This window comes from Eulemur rufifrons, chromosome 7 (assembly GCF_041146395.1).
Source record: "Eulemur rufifrons isolate Redbay chromosome 7, OSU_ERuf_1, whole genome shotgun sequence".
Classification (NCBI taxonomy): Eukaryota; Metazoa; Chordata; class Mammalia; order Primates; family Lemuridae; genus Eulemur; species Eulemur rufifrons.
This window is the reverse complement of record NC_090989.1, coordinates 63,104,692-63,129,346: the sequence shown is the minus strand read 5'-3', so window position 1 is coordinate 63,129,346 and position 24,655 is coordinate 63,104,692. Positions and strand designations below refer to the sequence as shown.

Below are 24,655 nucleotides of genomic sequence, written 5' to 3'. Positions count from 1 at the left end.
AAGCCATTAGTCTTCTTGGGAGAGGTCAGTCCTGCATGTCTGCCGCATGTGGAGAGTATACCGGAAGGATATTGACCCAGTAAACTCCTAGATTCCTGCCTCTGCAGATTTCAAAGAGGGTTCTCCACTTCTTTGCTCTTTGGTTTCTTTATTTGAAAATGAGGAATGGTGTTTTTTATGGCACACAACACTGCTATAGTGAGAACAAAATGAGGTTTTATATATACACGTGTACATATCAACACACATACATACATATTCCTTCCGTATAGTACAAGGAAATAAAACATGAAATTAATAATGGTTCAGATGTAAGTGTACTTATTTGACAATGTGATTACAATATAGGAAAAATACATCTTCTTCCAATCCCTTATGTAATATAGTCCTCCCTGTGGTTTGTGATATTTCTCTGTGCTAGAAGGCACAATAGAGAATGTAACTTTTTTAAAAAGAAAAAAAAGTCTTTTTAGCAATTAAAATATGGACCAAATTAGAATGCAAATAGGTTTTCATATTTGCTTCTTAATTTTGCATTTAGTAATCTGACCAGACTATCAAGAATTTAAATGTCTTCACAGGAGATAGTGGCTTTTAGTTCTCTGAGGATTTTATTGTAATGAACCTGGTAAATAATTCAGGAACATATGAGAGGCCAATGAATGGGCAGCACCTGGTGCTATATTGTTTGTGTCTAAGCACACAGAATCCAAAGATAGCATTCTACACCTGTCACTGTTGTTTTGGCTTAAACATGGGCCCTATGTTCAGTGGCTATTGAAATAATAGTAATTGATATTTTTTTGCCTTGCCCAATTTTCCTCCATAATCAAAGAAAAGTGTGCTAAGCTGTTTCACAAGTACAAAGCAGAAGTTGCATCCTATTTTAAATTCCCATTGGTAAAATTTCTAATCTATTTTCTCTATTAAGGGACTTATTTCTTTAAAGAATTAGGGATATGTCTATGTTTTCTACCGGTGCTAATTTGAGCCTTTTTGCTTTTCTACCTTTGTTCTACAAAGCTGAGCTTCTTTTTAGAGCACAGTATTCATATTGCAGGCATTTTCTGAGTGAAATAAACACCATCCTCTAGCCACTCACACTGTGGGAATTCCCAGAGCTCCTCAATTTCTTTCTCTATTGCCAAAGTAGCCTATCTCACTCCTATTAGTCTAATAGTTTAAAAACAATAAAAACTGCAAAGGGCTTGGGTGCCCTTCTGCGACCTCAGTTGACTGGACATAGAATGTTCCTCTACTCACTGAGAAAACAAGAGCTGACGTGACTGACCGACCATGTATGGAGACAGCATGAGGCCCCCGTGCCCAGCCTCACCCAGGACCACACAGAGGGGAAGCCATGAGCTGCATGGAAAGCCTTGGAAGGACAGAGAGTTTCCCAGCAGGGAAAAAAGGAAGATGTGCCTCACAAGTCTAAACTAAAGTTTTTACTGTGCTGGACCATAAAAAGGATCTGAGGAGAGGGACTATAGAGCTTTGTACCCAGAAATTTTTAAATGTGCTTTATCTTTATTTTTAAAGTATTATTTATTATAATGGCTTAAAATATATTGTATTGAAATATAGCATATTTAAAACCTTTGTAATATATATAATAATGTATATAACTATATAATTAAAATGTATAAAATATGTTAAAATCTCTGTAATAAACCATGTGTGTATTTGTTTAACAGGTTTAATTGCTTCCCTTTCTTAGGGACCGGCATGAAAGTACTTGGAGCAGTGACTGCCACCTGGTGGTAAGTCGGAGCCATCACTGTGTGCAACCTGATGGTTACAGAGAGGCCCACTCTTGACCCCCGTGGTGTGCACTGGCCGCAGGGGGCCAGCTGAAGGATGCTGGAGGGTGTCTGATGAAGGAGCCTAGTGAAATAACCCTTTGCCTCCACCTGAATGAGTTGTCCATTCCGGATTCTGAGCCAGGAGCCAGCACCAAAATGGGGCCTCTGAAGAAAAGATTTGAGCTGCTCTTGTGTGTTAGTCAAAGATCTGCATCCCTACCAGTGGAGAAGCAAGACTGTGAATAAGTACACACCAAGAGCGGCATGCGGTGACATGGAGCCTGAAATAAACTGCTCCGAATTTTGTGACAGTTTTCCTAGCCAGGAGCTGGATCGGAGACCCCTTCATGATCTCTGCAGGACAACAATTGTAAGTGAGCAGCCATGGGGTGTCAGGACTGCTCGGACATGCATGGACAGAGGAAGGGAGGGGAGGGAGAACTGCCCAAGCAGGCCATGTATTTCCCAGCTTTGGTGATGATGGGGCAGTTCCTGGCTGATCTACAGAAGATCCTTCATTCCTAACAGCTTCTCTTTGTTCTGTCCTCAGACATCTTCCCACCACAGCAGTAAGACCATCTCTTCATTATCTCCTGTCCTCTTGGGTGTTGTTTGGACTTTTCTCAGCTGCGGACTTCTGCTGATACTTTTCTTTCTTGCCTTCACGATTCGCTGCAGGAAGAACAGGTAAGCAGCCCCATGCGCAGTTTCTCACTGCCCATAGCCCGAGTCATGAAGCCCAGACTGCTCGTATCATTTGGCACTACAAGCTGCTAGTGGTATTAGCAAAGCAGGTCTCCCACTGTGGCATTAAGCTACATGAGAAGTTCCCCCTGAAATATAACCCTAGCCTTGCAGTAAGGTTCCTTCTTGAGAAGGAGAAAGATCTAGCCCAGTGTTGTGCAAACTATGGCAAGGGCATCCAAAGAAGAGAACTGTTCTATCGTCACCAAAACCTGGAAATACATGTCCTGCTTGTCCTTCTGAGAAGAGGAGATATTTGTATTAAAAATGAAGACCATGTAGAGAAAGATTCCAAAGCAACATAAAAGTTTGCAGACACCAAAGTGGAGCCAGTCAGGGTGTGTTAAGGTTTCTACAAAAGCAATGAATCCTACTGCCTGGCCATTCGCTAGGCAATTCTGGCAGCTAGAAAGTCACTGGATCATCTGGGGAAGTTTTTATGGCCCCTGGCCTGTCAAAAGAAGCACAATGGTGACTTTTTTCCCAAAGGAACTTGTAGAATCTTGCCCTGGCTGCAATTTTATCCTTCCCTCAGGGCCCATCCTGTGTCTCCTACCCCAACACTCTGCCCTCAGTTCCTGGGCTGCCCCCTGATTAACCCTGCTCCAGCCCTCTCTCCTCAGCCCACTGCTGACTTCTGGATGGAACAATGTCCTCAGACTGGCCAAACTCATCCAGCCCACCCAAGCCTTATACTGAGTGGTGACCAGGCATGTTATGCTCCATTGCCTATGGATTTGCCATGCAGATGAGAATCAGTCAGTAGCATTTTGAAGTGCCATTTGCCATTTTAGGCATGGAGGACATGGAATCGTTAAGCATCAGTGACTTGGTCACTAGGTCAGCCTCAGCATAATGGTGACGTGTGGCACTCCATCTGGAGCATACTCCAGAGGCTGCCCAGCCACCTTTCATTCTGTTCCTCAAACACACTAAGCTTCCTTCTATCTCAAGGCCTTTGCACTTACTGTGCCCATACTGCTCCTCTGCCTGACAGTCTTCCCCAAATTCTCCCATGACTGGTTCCTGCTCATCTTATAGGTCTTAGCTCCAGCGTCATGTCTTCAGAGAAGCAGCCTTTCTACCCAGTGGTCATCTCCTCATTCATTTCATATCCCCTCACCCTGTTTTAATTTCTTTATAGCAAGTGTAATCTGATATTACCATATTTATTGATTTACCTGTTGGTCATCTATGTCCCCCACCAGAATGTAAAGTCTGTGGACACAGGGACCTTGTCTGTCCTATCATGCTCACCACCATCTCCAGTATTTAGCTTAGACTGGAACATAATAGGTGCCCAGTAAATATGTGTTCAGTGATCCTAGGAGGAAGGAGAGTTAAATCCCAACTGTGGCTGCTGCCAAGAAAATAACTAGGAAAATCATGTATTTCAAGGTTAGAGAACCATGGAGCACAGCCTTTTCAGCTGCAACACATTTCTGTCATGCAAATTAATACTCAGTTGGTGACAGTTGGTATAAGAAAAGATGTCATTGTTTTATATGTAATTCTTCTTCAGCAAATCAATATTTTAAAGCATTCAGGGACAAGCTTTCTCAAAGTTAAAAAAGGAAGCCTTAAGCTAAGAATACTATGGCAGTTACTTCCCTTGGGGCAACTGCTGACTGGTTTAATGGCTTCAAGAACTGTTGTCCTCCCTACAACATGAAGCTGTAGAAATAGATGAAGAAGCAGAAAAGACATTTGCCTTATGTTCAAAGACTTCAATTGATTGTTGAAGAAAGCACAGATCCAGAGCAGAGTTTTAGTTTTGGTGACAGTATTATCGATTGGAGATGAATGCCCCTGAGGATCTATATCTTGAGATTTAAAACTGCAGAAGTCAGTTGCAATCCTGGGTACAAATGATAATGGATATTTACTGAGTGATAGTGTTTTAGCAGAAATAATTATTATTTTATTAGCACTCTGGTTACAAAGTTAAATGTTTTGAGTGTTATGGCTTCATCCTATTTTTCCCTCAACCCATTATTTTTATATACAATTTTGCAGAATGCAAGGCTTACCAAGCATTTATATATTCTGTTAAGAGAGAACACCTGTACACAGCATTATACTAGAAACATCTATATTTCTTTCACCCTATTAAAGATTTTGCTGCCTGTTTTATTTGCAGTGGGAGTATGACTTGGCATAAAGAATAAAATGCATCGTTAAGATGCATCGTGAATAAAAACACATCTTACAAATAAGTAGCTTGTAAGATTACACAAGGAAAGATAAAATAACCCAGTTTTAAAAGTGCTTTATTGAACAACAAAATTTGTTCAAAGATGCAACATCACGATCAGGTGTGTTATTTACTTCCAGTTCTGGTATCTGTGTGTAGGTATGTACACATATGTGCATGCAAGAGGAAGAAAAATATTTTAACAAAATAAAAATAATACAATAATGTTTAAATTCAATTGCAGATATTGCATTTTGATAAAAACTTTAAATGTCATCTTCAACAAAAAAATCAGTAAAGATATATAAAACTTGAACACTATCAACCAACTTAACCTGACATTTATATTACCCTCTCCCAACAACTGCAGAATATATATTCTTTTCAAGTACACATGGAACATTTACCAAGGTATATCATATTCTGTGCCATAAAAGTCTCATTAAATTTAAAAGGATTCAAGTCATATAAAGTGGGTTCTCTAAATACAATGAAATTAAAATTAAAAAGTCAATAAAAGAAAGATCTCTGGAAAATCCTGAAATATTCAGAAATGAAATAGAACACTTTAACTTGTGATCAAAGAAAAAATCAAAAGGGAAACTAGAAAGTATTTTGCACTGAATGAAAATGAAAATACAACATAAAATTTTTGGATGCCAGTAAAGTAGTACTTAGGGGGAAATTTAGAGCACTAAATTCCATATTAGAAAAGAGGAAAGATCTCAAATCAATGACCTCAGCTTCCACTTTACAAATAGGAAAAAAAAAAAAAAAAAAAAAAAAAGCAAATGAGCCCCAAAGTAAGGAAGAAAGGAAATAATAAATGTTAGAATGGAAATTGATAAAATAGAAAACAGAAAAACAATAGAAAAACATCAATAAAACTAAGAGCTGACTATTAAGGTCAGTAAAATTGATCATCTTCTAGCCAAACTAATCAGAAAAAAGAGAGAGAAGATACAATTACCCAAATAAAGAGTGGGAGAGGTGACATCCCTATAGATTCCGCAGATCTGAGAAGGATAATAAGGTAATATTGTAAACACTGTAGTAGGCAGTCTCTAAGATGTTCTACAGTGATTCCCACCTCCTTGTAGTCACACTCTTATGAAATCCCCTTTCCTTGAGTATGGGCTTACCAACCTTCTTATTAATGAGATGTCACTGTTGATATTAGTTCACAAAACCTGTGGCTTCCATCTTGGATCTCTCTCACTCTTCCACTCACTCACTCCGAGAGAAGCCAGCTCCATGTTGTGAACTGCCCTGTGAAAAGGCCCACATGGCAAGGGACTTAAGTTTCCAGCATACAGCCGGCAAGTACGTGGTGCTTACTAACAGCTATGTCAGTGAACTTCAACATAGATCTTCTGCTGACAGCAATGTGAATGAGCTTGGAGGCAGGTACTCTCCGGGTGGAGCCTTCAGGACTGCAGCCATGGCTGCCACCTTGACTGTATTCTTACGAGACCCTGAGCTAAGTTATGCCTTAGAAATATTCCTAGTTCAACTCAAACACTTTTTAAAAATTATGGAACTGCTCTCTTACTCACTCTATGAGGATAGCATTACCCTGATATCAAAATCTAACAGACATTAGAAGAAGAAAGAAAAAAAAAACCAGACAAACTATAGGCTAATAACCCTTGTGAACAAAGATCCAAAATTCTAAACACAATTTTAACAAATTGAGTACAAGCAAATATTAAAAGGATAATGCATCATGACAAAGTGAGATTTGTCCCAGGAGTGCAAGTTTGTTTAATATCCCAAGATCAATCAATACAATTCCCCATATTTACCAACTAAAAAATAAAACTATGTGATCATCTCAATAGATATAGAAAAGGCATTTGACAAATTTCAATATCCATGCTTGATAAAATCTCAACAAACCAAGAATAGAAAAGAACTGATAATGTGCATCTATAAGAAAACCTATAGCTAACATCATTTTGAATGGTAAAAGACTGAATGCCTTCTAAAAGATCAGAAAGAAGACAAAATGTCCACTTTCAACACTTCTATTAAACATTGGCGGTTTTTCTATATATTAAAAAGAAACAATTGAAAAGTCAGATTAAAAGCAATATCATTTACCATAGCATCAAAAGTATGAAATATTTAGGAATAAATCTAACAAACAATATGACATACCTATATACTGAAAACTATAAAGCATTGCTGAGAGAGTTAAAAAAATTTAAATAAATGGAGAGATACTGTGTTCAGGGTTGGAAGACTCAACATTGTTAAGATGTAAATTCTCCCCTAATTGACCTATAGACTCAATTCAATCACTGTCACATTCCCTTTTTTTTTAAATAAATCAACAAGCATGTTCTAAAATTTCACTTGAAAATATGAAGAACCTAGAACAGCCAAAATAACTTTAAAAAAGAATAAATTTGGAAGACTAGGACCATTTGATTTCAAGACTTACTACAAAACTAACGGTAATGAAGACAGTTTGGTAGTGGGCAAAGATAGACATAAAAAGGTAGGCATATTTTAGTGTATCAACAGAACAGAATAGACTCAAGAAATAAAGTCACATGTATATAGTCAATTGCTCTTCAACAAAAGTACAAAGGCAATTCAGTGGAGAAGGAGCAGTCTTTTCAACAAATGGTGCTGGAACAATTGTGTATCCAAATGCAAAAACGAGCAGTGAGCTATGAGATGCCACCACTCTCTAGCTGGGGCAACAGAGCAAGACTCTGTCTCAAAAAAAAAAAAATCTAGAAAATTAAACTAATCTACTGTTAACTATCTGTAGTGACAGAAGGCAGATCAGTGGTTGCCTACAGATGGGTGGGGTTGATGAAGAGAGTCAGGAAGGAGAGATTACCAAGGGACATGTGGAAACTTTTGGGGGTGATGGATATGTTCATTACCTTGATTGTGGTTATTTCACAGTGTATACATATATCAAAACTTACCAAATCATGCATTTTAAATATGTGCAATTTATTGTATGTCGGTTATACCTCAATAAACCTATTAAAATGTATTATTCAAACATTCTTATTTTTCTGACAAGATTCTCATGGGGGAAAATACACCATATCTAGTGTCCTTTTCCAAAGGGCTCTGCTAGGTGTCCTTAAATCCATCTGATAACTTTGCTAGATATTAATGATTGATATGGGGAAATGTTTTCTTTTTGTTAGGTTTCTTATGCAGCTTACTAAGGACCATAATAACTTAACTCTTGGAACAAAGCAGATATTTCAGGCCTAAAGGGAAGCTCTTCTAATTCTTCCTCTGAAGTGCACAAAATCAGGGCAATATTGTAAGTTCTGCATTAAGCTAAACTTGTTCAATTAAAGGACTACCTTTTATCCTGAGACCTTCTTTCACTATCACTGGTGATAATGATTGTAGATGATAATTGTTACTTCTCAGAATTAAAGGTGGCATTCCCACAGTAGTATCTGGGATTTTACTGTCTGGGAAATCAAGAATTTTGAGTAACAAGAATTGTGTAGGGTATGAGTTTTTACCTTCCTTCAAGTTAACAAGTTAGCCTGATACTGTTTCGTGGGAATTAGCAAACGGCACAAGATTCCTGGTTCAGAGACCAAGTACTTCCTTACTTATGGCAAAAACAAGTCAGAGCTTTATGTTGGGCTTGTGCTGGTTCCCATAGCCTTGAGTTCTATAGGACAATGAAGGGCCCATGCTGGATGCTTACACACACGGTGAGCTGCTAGTCAAGGAGAGGAACCCTGACCCTGGCAGAGCCACTGCTTTTATAGTGAGTTGTGTGACAAGCCTATTCTTTGTCTAGGGGGAGATGCTACCTGATCCCTCAAGGTTGCTCACTGCAAACACAAACCTGAGAAATAGCCTGGGTAAAGAGCAGTCAGGGCCTTGCCACTTGGCATACTTAACAAGAATGTACAGAGGTGTTTAGGGCCTCTGGCAGGTTTTCCTCCAACACTGGGAACTAACTGTGCATGGAGGCACCTGCCACCTTTGCCTGTACTCTGGGCTGGCATGGCAGCCAGAGACCCAGACACTGGTGAATGGCTGAATGTCCATCCCTGTGGCCTCCTCATTCCACCACAACTTCCTTCCCAGCTAGGGTCCTCATCTAGCCCCTCTGGCTGCATCTGGTAGAGTTGAGTTTCATACTTTCATGTACCCTGCCATGTTCGTCTTCTCTGCCTTTAGAAAATACAACATACTACATGAGTCGTGGTTCTCAAACATGTTTTTGTTATACCCTTCTCAGAATCTCTCTGACTCCTTAGGATTCACATTATTTTCCATTATTATAAAAGGCCTCAAGATCTCCATGCTTTTGAGGAGAGCTAGACTCATCTTTTCTTTATTCTTTCCATTCCTGAAAGCCTTATATTATCATCCAAGTGAAACTTATCTATCAATATCAATAGTAAATATTTACTGAGCTAAATACCTATTGTGCTCAGGACACTGTATAAAATGTGATTTGAGGGTTCCTAGGAGCTTTGAATGCATCATATGGGTAGAAAAACATGAGCAAGTCAAAAAAGTATATTCTTTTTTTTAAAAAAAATAGCTTTTCAAAAAATAATGCCTTGCTGTAGGGATAGGAGCTGTACTCCTTTCATATTGATTGTTTCAGGCCTGTCCTCTTTTTGGTTGGAGTAATTGGAGCTGAAGGGAGGGTGACTGGAAAGAAAAGAAAGTAGTACTGATCTTTTTGGCCAAAAGAAAGTTTGCACACTATTGTGCCCTATAAGGATGTCTGGGGCCTTCTCTATAATCCCTGGTTTCATGGTTACTGGCCAAGAAGGAAGAAGAGGAGCCAGTCAGGCCTAGAATAAATACTGGCCATATAGCTCAGTTTTGGCGTAGTTTTCCAGAGCCAAGGACTGAATGAAGCAGAGTGGCCAGGAGCAGATCCTGCAAGGCCTCATCCAAAAATGAAACTAAGGTTCACAGAAGGGAAAAATTGTATCGATTGTCAATTCCAGACATTGGGAATAGAGCCAGAAATAGGTGCTGTACCACCCAGCCAGAAGCTATAGCTAAGCAGGAATGGCACGGGAAAAGAGGTACAAAGTAGAAGTGAGGCGAAGAGATCTAGGACCAAGAGCAGGGATGAGGACTTTCTTGGGTACTGGCTATGGGATGGAATTCGGGTGAGTCAGTGGAAGTTAATGAGGTAGGATTGGGGTTAATGCATACAAGTAGTTTCTGATGCTGTTTGTCCATCCTGCAATCAGGCCTAAATTAATATCAGCCCTAGATGAAGTGGTCACACCCTTTTCTGCACAATTACTGCTATGATGTGGCTGTCACCATCCCATCATCATAAATGCTCACAGCATTTACTGGATTGGAAGGAGGGGGCTCTGTCTCCCTACCAGATAATGAGCTCCTTGAGTTTACTCATCTTTGCATTCCCATTGTGCCTGGATGGCACATTTTTTCCTGAATGAACAAATTAACTGGCCTAGAATGTAGTAGATGATGATGATAAAGATAATTTCTTAGAAGACAGATGCTTTTATTCTTCAACTTGTTTTAATATAGTATTAACTCTACATAAAATTGTGCCATAGTTAAGCAGCTGCTTTCCATTGTTCTCCTCTCTCCCTCCTGGTGGTTGCTTCCCCCGGGAACTCAAAGCATGGCCTCCAAAGCCCCAGATTCCCAGCCCTCCAGATTGTGGCCCTTCATTCTAAGCTATCCTTTCAGTCTCACCATACCATTAAAAGCTGTCTGCTCTTGATGCACTATTAACCACAGAGAGTTGTACTTTTAGAAGGCTTTCTCATAATCAGATTCTTACAAGTGTACCTAGTATTTCAATAAATATTTATTGACTTGGCCAGCAATGTTTCAGATATTGTTCTACATGCTGGGGTTACATCAAAGAACAAAACAGGCAAAAATTACTTTCCTCATGGACTTTGCTTTATAGAGGGGTGGGCAGACAATACACAAAATAAATTATAAAACATATGAAATATTAGTGATTAGAGCATAAAATGAAAGTAAAACAGGGAAAGTAAATGGGGAATGTCATGGCGGTAACTATTATTGAAGATAATTTGACCAGGGAAGGCCTCACTAAGAAGGTAACATTTGAGAATTGACTTAAAAGATATAAAAAACAGGTCATTAAGTAAAGACCATTCTAGGCAGAGGGAACAGAAAATGAAAAAGGCTTGGGGTAGGAACATACCTAGTGTTCACGGAAAGGCAAGGAGACTGGTGTAGCTGGAGCAGAGTAAGTGAGGCAGAGAGCAGGAGAAGATGAGGTCAGGGAAGTAATGGGGGGCAGACCATGTGGACTCATGTAGGGCAGTGTAATGACCTTGGCTTTCACTCTGAGTGTTGTGGGAGCCATTGTAGGATTGGAAGCTGAGGAATGATATAACTTGACTGACATGTAACAGGAAATCTAGCAGATATATTGAGAATAGACCTTTAACATTTAAAAGAGCTACATAAGTAAGGTCCCACTCCTTGGGGTGCCTTAATTAATGTACATAAATGGCTAAAAATGGAATTTAAGAATCCCTGGAAAGGTTTGGGGGAGTCCTCTTTGGTTCCCTTCTGCTCATGCCTGGTAGGTGAGCACCAACTCCATGTCTCCCATGGCTCGTGTTTCCCAGCAGAGCAGTGTGCCATGGATTCTTCCCATGCTCTGCATTCTTTGCCACAGGGACACCATGAAGTTGGCAGTACACAGGAGAGGCTGCCTCAAGGGGAAGCACCCTTCTTTATCTAAGCCAAGAGAAATTTGGTTCTGAAAGTAACCAGTAATTACTGCCAATGGCACTCCTTGTATACACTTGGAGAGAGCATGGGCTACATAATAAAAACTGAAGATAAAAAACAAAAACAAACAAACAAACAAAAAAATAGACTGAAAGACTAGGAGGTATTACTGATTAAATATTGGAAAGGAAGGAAAAAACTTGTTTGCAGATAATATGATTGTATGTGTAGAGAATTCAAAAGAGTGTTCATATAAATTATTACACTCAATAAGTGACAGGAAATTCTGGGAAGGTGATAGTGGCAATGGTGGCATAGGTTTTAGATCTTCCTGAATCTCCACATAAAAACAGACAGGGCAACTAGATAGAAAATGCAAAACTCCAAGGACAACAAATCAAAATGCATTTCCAGGAAACTAGATGACACGGTGCTTCTGTAAGCCTCAAAGTATAACCAGTTGGGGACAAACCACCAATAATAGCCATAAGAAGTGTTATTTGTGTCTGTGCAGGAGAAATAAGAGAGAAGCAACATATATCTGCCAGACCTGAGAACAGAGAGCCCAAAATAGCCCAAAGGTATTCGCTGGAAAGCATGGCTGGGGCAATTTGAGTTCAGCAGCTGAAATCCAATAAGGGGTGAATGTGAGGGATCCATGTCTGGAAGGTCTAAAAGGGATGGAGAGTCTAGCTGCCATGAAGTTTCTAAACTAACCTGCTGGGGCTCCTTTCCAAGATAGGGTCCCATATAGAGGAAAAACTGTTCAGAGTAGAATCAAAATTGAGCAAGATGGGCCGGGCGCGGTGGCTCATGCCTGTAATCCTAGCACTCTGAGAGGCTGAGGCAGGAGGATCCCTTGAGGTCAGGAGTTGGAGACCAGCCTGAGCAAGAGTGAGAATCTGTCTCTACAAAAAATAGAAAAATTAGCTGGCCATGGTTGTTTACGCCTATAGTCCCAGCTCCTCAGGAGGCTGAGGCACCAGGATCACTTGAGCCCAGGAATTTGATGTTGCAGTGAACTACAATGACGCTACTGCACTATAGCTGGGTCAACAGAGCAAGACACTGTCTCAAAAAAAAAAAATGAAAAGAGAAAGAAAATGGGCAAGTCTAACAGTAGTGTCTGGGTATGCACACTTAGGTGATAAAACCATAAAGATATTCAAGAAGTGATAACAGTAAAAATCAGGACATGGTTACTGCTGGAAGAAGGGATGGGATGTGATTGGAATGGAATATATGGAAATGTTTCTGGGTTGGCTGGCAAAGTTTTAATTCTGGTCTTGAGTGGTAATAAGGATATTTACCTTATAATAATTCCGTAAGTGATATTTCTTGTCAGTGGTTTTTTATATCTATGTTTTATTTTGTAATAAAAGGGTTAAAAAGTTGAGTTCAGCAAAGTTGTTAGATATAAGATCAATATATAAACACCAACTTGATGTAATGTTTTTAAAAGAAATTTTTAGATAATTTACAACAGCCAAAAAAAATGTAAAATACCTGCTTGTAATGGCTTTGTAATGTGTCGACTTGACTAGGCCAAACTACATATCCCAGAATCCTCTTTCTTGTGTTTTTTAGTTAGGGTAGACAGACCATAAGGGAGATTCTTTCTAGATTTGGAAGTTTCAGCCATTTTGTAGCACACACATTGTTGCAAATCTGCTGATTCTTCCAGTTGGCTTGAAGCAGCAGCTGGGCCTGCCTTGCTCTACCTTCCCCTGGACCCACGATGAACTCATCAGACTCCTGGGCCAGATGTGTATGCTTAGCTCCATGACAAAGGGTCTCAGCTTCTGCAAGATATCCTCATTGCCTAGATCAGAGGCAATAACTGACAGGGGTTTCAGTCTGTTCACAGGGGGTCCAGCCTGCTCTGATCTTTTGATTGTCCCTCCTGACTGCCTGATTTGTTGATTTCAAGCTCTAGTATCACATGTGGAGACAACAGCCTTACAGAGACTGCTTAACCAGTCGCCAAAATTGCATAAGTCAATTGCCTGTTACAAATCCGTATACCTCCTATTGAACCCTGACTAATACAGTAGGAAAAGATATGTAGAATCTCTATACAGAAAATCATATAACATTTTTGGGAGAAATTAAAGAAGTTCTAAATATATTTGTTGATTAGAAGACCTAATATTGTAAAGATATCATTTCTCCCCAGATTGACATAGGGATTCAATGCAACTGCAATAGAAATTCCAAGAACTTTTGTGTGTGTGTGTGAAACTTGACAAGCTGATTCTCAAATTTATATGGAAATTCAAAGGGCCAAAAAGAGCCCAGACAAAAAGGAGAATACGAGGATTTCTCCTTTTGGACATCAAGATTTATTGTAAAGCTAGTAATTAAGACATCCTAAGTCTGCTGTTGGGACAAGGAGAGACAAATAGACCAATGGAACAGAAAAGAGAGAATCCAGAAGGAGTTGAGCATATATAGACAGTTTTTAATAAATGATGTGGGGTCAGCTGGCTATCCACATGGGGAGAAAGTGTAACTTGAATCCTACTTCAGCAAAATTACTTCCAGGTGAAGTACAGAAATGCAAAATACATAACTTCAGGAAAATAATAGAGGTGAATATCTTCATGAACTTAGGACAAGATAACATGCCAAACAGGATACAAAAAGTATTATTCATAAAGGAAAATATTGTTAAATTGCTCTACATTAAAATTGAGAACTTCTGTTCATTAAAGACACCACTAAGGAAAAGGGCAAGTAACAGATTGGGAGAAGTATGCACAATGCATGTATCATCAAAGAATTTTTATCCATGATAAAGAATTGGGAATCAGTAAGAAAAACCCAGGTTTTTAAAAAAAATGAGCAAAAAATATCAATAGGCACTTTATAAAAGAACATATCCAGTTAGCTCCAATAAACAAATGACAAAGGATTCAACTTCACTAGTCATCAGAGAAATGCAAATAAAAACCACAATGTGGTAACACTACATACTCGAATGTCTGCAATACAAAAAGACTGACAAAACCAAGTGTTGGGAAGATTGTGGAGCAACTGGAATTCTCATGCATTGCTGGGGGAGTATACGTTGATACAATCTTTGGAAAACTGTTTAGTAGTATCTGCTAAACTTGAATATATTCATAACCTTGGTCCCAATAATTCCAGCAAAATTGCATACATGTATTCACCGAAATACATGCACTAGAATATTCTTAGCAGCACTCTTTGTTGTAGGCCCAAAGTGTAAACTACTCAAATGACCATCAACAGTGTAATGTCTAAATACATCATGGTATACTTAATGATTGAGTACTACACAACAATGAGAATAAACAATCTACAACTGCATGCCACAATATAGGTCTTTGTGGATATTCTTGATATCTACACAAAAATACTGTTGAGCAAAAAAAGTCAGACAAAAAGATTATACACTTTTTGTGTATAATGCACAAGAACAGGCAAAGCTAATGTAAGATGTCAGAGTCAGGATAGTAGTTACCCTGGAGGTCAAGAGGGATGAAAAAGGAGAGAATAGTGACCAGAAGAAAGCAAGAGGAAGGCTTCTGGAACACTGATAATGTTTGTTTCTTGACCTGCATGCTGGTTTCACAGTTGTGTCAGTTTTTGAAAATGCAGTGAATTACACATTTGTACATATGCATTTTTTCTTTTTTTTTTTTTTTTTTTTTGGTTGAGACAGAGTCTCACTTTGTTGCCCAGGCTAGAATGAGTGCCGTGGCGTCAGCTTAGCTCACAGCAACCTCAGACTCCTTGGCTTAAGCGATCCTACTGCCTCAGCCTCCCGAGTAGCTGGGACTACAGGCATGCGCCACTATGCCCGGCTAATTTTTTCTATATAGATTTTTAGTTGTCCATATAATGTCTTTCCATTTTTAGTAGAGACGGGGTCTCGCTCAGGCTGGTCTCGAACTCCTGACCTTGAGCAATCCACCCGCCTCGGCCTCCCAGAGTGCTAGGATTACAGGCGTGAGCCACCGCGCCCGGCCAGCATTTTTTCTTATGAATATTTTTTTCAACAAAAGTTTAAAATGTTTTCTTTGGGTTTCCTGACAAGACAAAAAGGAAACATCTGAAAGGATACATATCAATTTACTAGTAGAGATAAAATTTTTAAAAATATTTTTTCTGAAAATATTTCTCACACACAGCTTTTTTTTTTTTTTTTTTTTTGAGACAGAGTCTCACTCTGTTGCCCAGGCTAGAGTGAGTGCCGTGGCGTCAGCCTAGCTCACAGCAACCTCAAACTCCTGAGCTCAAGCGATCCTCCTGTCTCAGCCTCCCGAGTAGCTGGGACTACAGGCATGCGCCACCATGCCCGGCTAATTTTTTCTATATATATTTTTAGCTGTCCATATAATTTCTTTCTATTTTTAGTAGAGGTGGGGTCTCACTCTTGCTCAGGCTGGTCTCGAACTCCTGAGCTCAAACGATCCGCCCACCTCGGCCTCCCAGAGTGCTAGGATTACAGGCGTGAGCCACCGCGCCCGGCCACACACAGCTTTTTATTGTGGATATTGAAGTATATAATTGACAATTTTACTATAAATGCAGAAGTGAATTATATAAGATGTTTTTATGGCACCTTTGATAATAGTGGAAAAAGTAAGAACTTGTGTTTATCAAAGTACACAATTAAATTACACAAGAAACACAAGAAACAGAAGAAAAATAGATATATTCAATGTCATCAAAATTAAAAACTATGTTTCAGAGAATACCATCAAGAAGATGAAAAGAACCTACAGAAGGAAGGAAATGTTCTCAAATCATATATCTGATGAGGGACGTATATCTAGATATATAAAGAATTCTTACAACTCAATAATAAAAAGACAAATAAACCAATTTAAAATGGGTGAGGAATCTGAATGGAAATATCCAAAGAAGATATATGAATGGCCAATGGGCATATTATTACCCATGAGGGAAATCAAAATCACAATGAGATACCACTTTACACCCACTAGGATGGCTGTAATAAAAAAATTAACAAGTGTTTGTGAGGATGTGGAGAAATCAGAACTATCATGTACTTCTAGAAGTATAAAGTGGTGCAGCTGCTGTGGAAATAGTTTGGAAGCTCCTCAAAATGTAAAACATAGAGCAGTTACCAAATGACCCAGCAATTAAATTCCAAGCAATCTACCCAAGAAAATGAAAACATGTCCATGTAAAAATTTGCACATGAATGTTAAGAGCAACATCATTTATGATAGCCCCAAAATGGAAACAACCCAAATGTCCATCAACTGTTGAATGGATACATGAAATGTGGTATATCCATACAATGGAATATTATTCAGCAATTAAAATGATGTATTGACTCACACTACAACATGGATGAAACTTGAAAACATTATGTCAAGTGAAAGAAGCCAGTCACAAAAGACCACATATTGTATGATTCCCTTTATAGGAATTGGCCAGAATAGACAAATCTGTAGAGACAGAAAGGAGATTAGTGATTGTGTACAACTGGGAAAATGCAAATTAAAAGTATGAGATACATACCAATGGTTGGCTTAAATTTTTAAAGATAATGATAAGATAAAGATGTGAGGCTATGAAACTCTCATCTATTCATGGTGAGAATGCAAATTGGTACAACCACTTTGGAAAATAATTTGACTTATCTTCTAAAATTAACAACACATATACCTTGTGAGCCAGCAAATCTACTTCTAAATTATACTTAGTAGAAATATGTGCACATTTTTACCAAGAGATGTATGAAAATATTTATAGTAGTATTATTTGTGATCACCTAAATGTTCATCAGTAGAGGGAGGAGTAAATAAATTGTGGTATGTTCTTGGGATGAAATACTATATAGCAGTGAAAATGAACAAGCTGCAGTTACACCCAGCAACATGGATGAATCTCACAAACAACATCAAATTAAAAATCCAACTACAAAGTAGCCTACACTGTATGATTACCTTTTATAAAGTTCAAAAGCAGGAATAACTAAACTATAGTATTAAAAGTCAATATAGTGGTTTACCTTTAGGGAGAAAGTAAAGGGTAATAACTGTGAGGAAGACGTTTGAGCTATTATAATGTTCTCTTTCTTGATTTGGATTATAGTTACATAGCTGTTTTCTTTGTGATAATTCACTGAGCTATACATTTGTAATTTGTGCACTTAAAAAATACATTTCCTGGCCCAAGATTTTTTTTTTTTCAAAGCCAATCTCTCAGGGATCTACAATTATAGGACTTATGAATAGAAGTGGCAATGCCTTCAGGGGACTATTGAACATGAGAACAAAGAGTCAACTTCCAAATACCTTCTGTATATAATACCAAATGTTATAGAATAAATTTGTTCACCCAAAATTCATATGTTGAAGCCCTAACCCCCAGTGTGACTATATTTGGAGATAGGGCCATTGGGGAGGTAATTAAGGTTAAATTATGTCATAAAGGTGGAACACTAATCCAATAAGGATGGCATCTTTATAAAAGAGGAAGAGACTCTGAAGCTCTCTCTCCCTGCATGCACAGAAAAGAGGCCGTGTGAGGACACAGCAAGAAGACTGCTGTCTACAAGCCAGGAAGAGAGGCCTCACCAGAAACCAATCCTCACAAAACCTTGATCTCGTACTTCTAGCCTTCAGAACTGTGAGAAAACAAATTTCTGTTGTTTAAGCCACCCAGCCTGTGGTATTTTGTTGTGGCAGCCCAAGCAGAATAATACACCAAATGTTCACATGTGTTCAACTGTTTCACCATAATAGCCTTTCTTACTTTGATCAAATTACTGCATCAGGATTTGATCTTAAATTTCCTGTTCCCTTTGCTTTTGTAAATGTAACTGAGCATCCAAATTTCACTCAATTTGGATGCTAACAAGCTTAGCCAGTAATCTGACATTAATCAGTGCCTGATCCTATTCTATGCCTTCTTCCATTACCATCCCACTGAGAAGCTTGCTTTTTTTGTTTCTTTTGGTTAAATAGTAAACATTTTTCAGGCTTTTGAATTTTTCCATTGTAAATGGTGAAAGATTCTCTCTTTCTCTCTCTCTCTCTTTCCCTCCCTCCCTCTCTCTCCCTCTGTGTGTGTGTGTTGGGAGGATGTGGTGATCAGGATGCTAATCTATGCACAGTGACCTTTGTTTCTATCTGGCTGAGCAGATGTAAGAATTAATCATTGTCACTCCTGGATGGTGTGGCTGCAGCTGTCCCCCACTGCCTTTCTGCCCCTGATAGATTTATTAGCGTGTTTTGTTTGCTGGAAAACATGCCTCAGCACAGAAGAAATGGCAGATTAGCGAAGCTTATCTGTGAGTATAATTTTCTAGAAACATGGTTTTTTTCTATACATCTGTACCTATATACTCCAAACTCTTTCAAAAAAGAAAGAGGAGGAGAAGGAGAAGAAAGAGAGAAAGGAAAAGAAACAGGTAATATGGTTTCTGTACTATCTTAACAATTATTTCCCATCTGAAAATTTTCACATTGGATCAGTGTTATGGCTGTCTAGCCTAGGATTGCAAAGAACTGATAGTCTTCTAACCTCTATATTCTTCTTTTTGTAACTGGCCCTCCTTAACTCACAACTGTCTGCCAGAACCTTGGCATACTTTGGCTCTAGGCACAAGAAAGTAAGTGCTCTGGGTTTACCTAGTGCTAAATTCATTTTACAGCAGGCCTCACTACAACCTTCAAACTATAACTGACACTTTCTGGGCCCCAAGTATCCCCACAGTGTAGCTATTGACTTCACCAATGCAACCATGGGATACTGACTCCAGCCTGGATGGAAATCAAAGTAGCCATGCCCCTTTGGATGTTGGCAGTCAGCCCCAAAATCCAGTGTAAGTTTCCTGGGCCTGGTCTCTCTATTTTCATTCCTCCTCCTCCCCATACTCCCCAAAGCAGTCAGTGTGCCCCGGGCAGTGGCTAAAGAGGAGCAGCCAGAGTCTGTTCATGCCTTTTTGGTGACCTATCACCTGCCCAGAACCCTAGATCTTGGCCTTAGATGTCTGTGCTAGCCTCGGCCTTTCTGGCACCACCCCTCACTCACTGGGACCTCTGAGAATTCTCTGCACTCCCTCACCCTACATGATAGACTGTGAGTCCCACTCACAGTTTACTCATTTCTTGACTCTTTCTGTATTTCTCTTCCTCAGAGTGATCTCCTGGTTTTGGATATCCTTGCGTCATCAATCCCTGTGTCTCCACTGCTTGTTCTTACTTCCACGTTCCCAACATCTGCCATATGTGTCTCCTTAGTCTTATGGGTCTGCCTAGACCCACGAATTTAAACTTTTCTTCTCAACTCTTTGGCCACCATTTGAGCCTCAATTCTGAGAATTTTTCTGTCTCTAGCAGTGATACCAAGCATCTTAGTCTGAGAAGGCAGGTTAATCCTCTGAATGTCAACTTAGTGGTTAGGCCCATCTCCCAAAACAGTGAAATAAAAACTCCTATTAGTAACTCATTTTGGTCAAATAATCTATGTGGGGATCATTTCCTTAAAACTGTATTTTATTGCTTATGCCATCTCTTGGAGGAAAATGATCACCCTTAAATTACCATGTGTTTTGTGAAGTTGGTACTTTATTTTTTATGTCCTAAATTTGCATATCTAAACCTCTAAATGGTGTCTTCTCTTTCAAGTACTCTAGGATTTCATTCTGCCATACTCAAGATCTTTTTGTGATTTAACGGGTTTTGAGCGCATCCTCATTGACTGTCTCCTTTCCAAGCTCCAGAATGGTCTGTCCTCATTCAATAGAGACCATGACATTCCAGTTTTCCTTCTCTAGAATTTATTTATTTTCCTCATATCCTTCTTGAGTAAAGATGACTAAAGTCAAGTGTTTGCATTCTGACACCCTATGATACTCTGCCCTAGGCTTTATGCTCTCAGAAGAAAGGAGGTGGCCTAGTTTTGCATGAACAATACAACAAACAATAATAAGAATAGAAATTCTTCTTATTGGCAAGGGGAGTCTTTCTTAAATATCCATGAGTAAGAATTCCACAGACACACAAGATAACAACAGGAATACACTTACTTTTTTTCTTTTGATATATTTCTCACATACCGTGAAATTCAGCTTTTTAAAGTTTGCAATTTAATAGTTTTTAGTCTATTCACAAGGTTGGGTAACCACCATCACTAAGTCCAGAACATTTTTATCATCCCCCCAAAAGACTGCTACTGTTAGCAGTCTCTCCTCATTCTCCCTTCTCTCCAGGCCCTGACAACCACTGGTCTACTTTCTGTCTTTGTATATTTGCCAGTTCTGGACATTTTATATGAAATATGAATGGAATCATAACATGGAGCCCTTTGTGTCTGGCTTCTTTCATTCAGCATGATCTTAGCATAATGTTTATAGATTGGATCATGTTATAGCATAAAGCATTACTTCATTCCTTTTTATAGCTGAATATACCATTGTATGGATCTTCCACATTTTGTTTATCCATTCATCAGTTGATAGACATTTGTTTGATTTCACTTTGGGACTATTATGAATAATATGCTGCTATGAACTTTTGTGTGTATGTATATTTTTACTTATCTTGGGCATATACCTAGGAGTGGAATTGCTAGGTTATATGATGATTCTATGTTTAACATAAGTGCAGAACTGTTTTCCAAAATGGCTACACCATTTTACAATCTCACCAACAAGGTATGAGGGTTCCAATTTCTCCACATCATCGCCACTTGTTATTATCTGCCTTTTAAATTCTAGCCATGATAGTGGGCATAAAGTAGTATCTCATTGTGGTTTTGATTGCATTTCCCTTATGACCAATGATGTTGAGTGTCTTTTTATGTATTTACTGTCCATTTGTATATCTTCTTTGGAGAAGTGTCCATTCAAATCCTTTGACAATTTTTATATTTTTAAAAATTATTTATTTATTTAGAGACAGGGTCTCACTCTATGACCCAGGCTGGAGTGTAGTGGCATCATCATAGCTCTCTGCAGCCTTGAAATCTGGGCTCAAGCAATCCGACTGCCTCAGCCTCCCAAGTAGCTAGGACTACAGGTGTGTGCAACCTTACCCAGCTAATTTTTAAAAAAAATTTTTCTAGACAGGGTCTTGCTATGTTGCCCAGGCTGGTCTTGAATTACTGGCCTTAAGCTATCCTCTCACCTCTGCCTCCCAAAGTACTAGGATTACAGGCGTGAGCCACTGTGCCTGGCTGACAGTTTTTAAGATTAGATTGTCTTAGGAGTATACTTAGTAGTTCTCGAACTTGGTTCACATTAGAATCTCCTAGAGAGCTCTTAAAAATCCTGATACCAGGCTTTACCCCACACCAGATAAATTATAGTATCTGGGGGTAGGACCCAGGCAACAGTTTGTTTGTTTGTTTTTTATTTCAAAATATTAAAGAGGTACAAATATTTTAGGTTACATGGGTGCTTTTGTAATGCTTCAGTCCCAGCTATAGGTGTGCCCATCCCCCAAATAATGTTCATTGTACCCATTAAGTAGGTTTTTGTCCCCTGAGGTTGATTTCCACTGAGTTTTACTTTCCTCTGTGCACATATGTGCTTCACCAGTTAGCCATAGACCAATGGAACAGAACAGAGAACCTAGATATAAAACCATCTACCTGCAAGAAACTGATCTTCAACAAAACAGACAATGATTTACAGGGGGAAAGAAGCCCTATTCAATAAATGGTGCTGAAAAAATTGGATGGCCACATGCAGAAGAATGAAATAGGACGTCTCACCACCTCTCACCACTCACAAAAATTAGCTCAAGATGGATAAAAGACTTAAATCTAAGGCATGAAATCATAAGAATTCCAGACAAGAGTTTTTTTAAAAAAAATATCTCCAGGTAATTCTAATGTTTGAGAACCTTTGCTAAAGACTACAAGACTACGCTGATGATAACAATACAGAAATGGTAAAGATTTGGAAACTTAGAAATTATGCCAAGTATTAAAAATGAGAGACTTGACCCAAATGTGAATTGTAAAGTGCCTAATCAGGTCAACAGGTAGAGGTGAGCTTTTTAATTAGGATTTTTGATAGGATGAACTTTCCTATGATAGAAGTTTCAAACCACCTATACCTAGAGAAAATGGTATAGGTGGTGGTTCTTCCCAAGTGACTGTGGTTCTTCCCAAGTGACTAGGAGTTGATTTTATGAGGTAACCATGGGTGAGCCAATAAACGTGACTGATCATGACATGATTAAATCCCTAAGCCCAGAAAATTAATCTCAATTATTCAATGTTCATTGAGGAAACTGAAAAAAAAATGAGTATTATCTAGGAGAAAAGTCATAAAAATATTGGAAACTATTTTAAGAGACTTTATTGGAAGCATAGGAAAAAAGTAACTGACAATAAAAAAAAAATCCAAGTACATAAAAATGTGACAGTCACAGTGGTTATTGTGGAGGGAAAAACACAACTCTCAAAGAATGTAAAAGGCTTCCCAGAGGAAAGCAGGGAACCCACAGAATATGTTAAGCTAGGTACAAAATAGGAAAAAAGACTTTGAGAAACATTTTTGAAGAGTCCAAAACATGTAAAGGGATTATTTAAAGTCTATAAAAAGGAAAAAGCTAGAATAGGATCTTCTGCTGAGAATAAGGGGCACAGGGAGTGCTCAGGTACCAGAAGACAATAAACTTAATTAATTATGTGCTTCTGAATTTATTGTGAAAGATACCAGAGTGATTAGCCTGCTCAAATTGCCTACCATGAATAGATCAGTAGGAGTTGATCAAATCGTTTTCTGTGTTTTGCCTATTTCAAGTCAGGTAGACGGAATAAGTACTGATTAATCGCTGTAAACTGTTGATGTTTGGAGACTTTTGAAGGCCTCTAGAATTTTTTCTCTGAGTCATGCCCCTCCCGGAAGTCACAGCCCCAGCCTCCCCCTACCACCAAGCCTCTTAAGAGCAGTCTTCACCAGTCAACACAACTTTCTCTTCTCCAATTCATTATTCAACTCATTCTTCTGACTCTACTGAAAGGTCATTACATCTGACTCCTTGCCAAGGTCATTAAATGAACAGATCTCTTTTTAGACCTCATTCTTTTTAGCCTTTAAGACATATAACACTGTTAACCATCTTCTTTGTTCCTCCTTTCTGAAACCTTCTATTTTCTTAGCGTCTAGCAGGACGGTTTTACCTTTCTGTTTCTTTTTTTTTACTCTTATTTCAGCATACTGTGGGGGTATAAAAGTTTAGGTTACGTATATTGCCCTTGCCCCCCCTCCCCGAGTCAGAGCTTCAAACGTGTCCATCCCCTAGACAGTGCCTCTCTGTTTCTTATCAGCTGCTTTCACTGGCTCCAGAATTACCTACCCATTTAATTTTGATATTACCCTAGGTTCTAATCTTGGTTAACTTCTTATAACTACACCCTTCGCCTGGTTTTAACCTCTCCTATGACATATCCCCAGCTCTGCCTCTCTCTAATCCCATTTTATAACTTCATAGTTGATATAGCCATATGGATTTTCCACAGTTCATTTGGATTTAGTGAACAAACCCAGTCTCACATCTTATCACCAATCTGGCTGTCCCTCCCTGTAATTCCTATCTTGATTAAGAGCACTACCATCCATTTATTTCCCAATCTGGATTCCTTTGTCTTCCTACACATCCAGGTAATCACCAGGTCTTAGATATTTAACCCCTGGAATGTTTCTCAAATCTGTCTCCTATTTTTCATCTCCATTGCCCAAGTATAGTCCTAATTTGCTTTTCATCTGGTCTATTGCAGTAGTCCCCTAACTAGTTTTGCCCACTTTTTCAGCTACTGCCCTCTTGCGAGCATTTTTTTTTCCCAAACACAATCTAATTTTAAAACAGATTTCTACTGCCTACACAAGTCCTCAAGTAAGCATCTAAGGCATCTTATAGTCTTGCCCTAATGTACGAGTTCCTATCTTCCCCTTTAAATTAAGTTGTGCTCTGGCCATACAAGGGAGTGGCCATTCCTCAAGCATACCATACACATTCATCACCATGCCTTTGCTCATGCTGTTCCATTTTTCATGACTCTTCTCATTTCTCACCTGAAAAACTCCTATCCATCCTTTCACATAAACTCTTTTCTCAAAATGTGGGACCTGGGCCAGCAGAAGCAGCATCACCTGGGAACTTGTTAGAAGTGTAACTTCTTGGGGCCCCATCTTATACCCTACTTAATCCAAAACTCTGTAGAT

The 24,655-nt window shown here is 38.9% G+C and overlaps 1 protein-coding gene across 2 annotated transcripts in view; it reads left to right on the top strand.

Moving 5' to 3' along the window:
- The first annotated feature begins 2,079 nt into the window (after positions 1 to 2,079).
- The window catches only part of GPR156 (G protein-coupled receptor 156), a 58,223-nt gene continuing 35,647 nt past the window's right edge, over positions 2,080 to 24,655 (top strand). For both annotated transcript variants that reach the window (XM_069472678.1, XM_069472677.1), the window contains exons 1-2: positions 2,080 to 2,175; positions 2,356 to 2,492. In XM_069472678.1, the coding sequence (XP_069328779.1) occupies positions 2,080 to 2,175; positions 2,356 to 2,492 (233 nt within the window). The remainder of the gene's footprint in view (positions 2,176 to 2,355; positions 2,493 to 24,655) is intronic.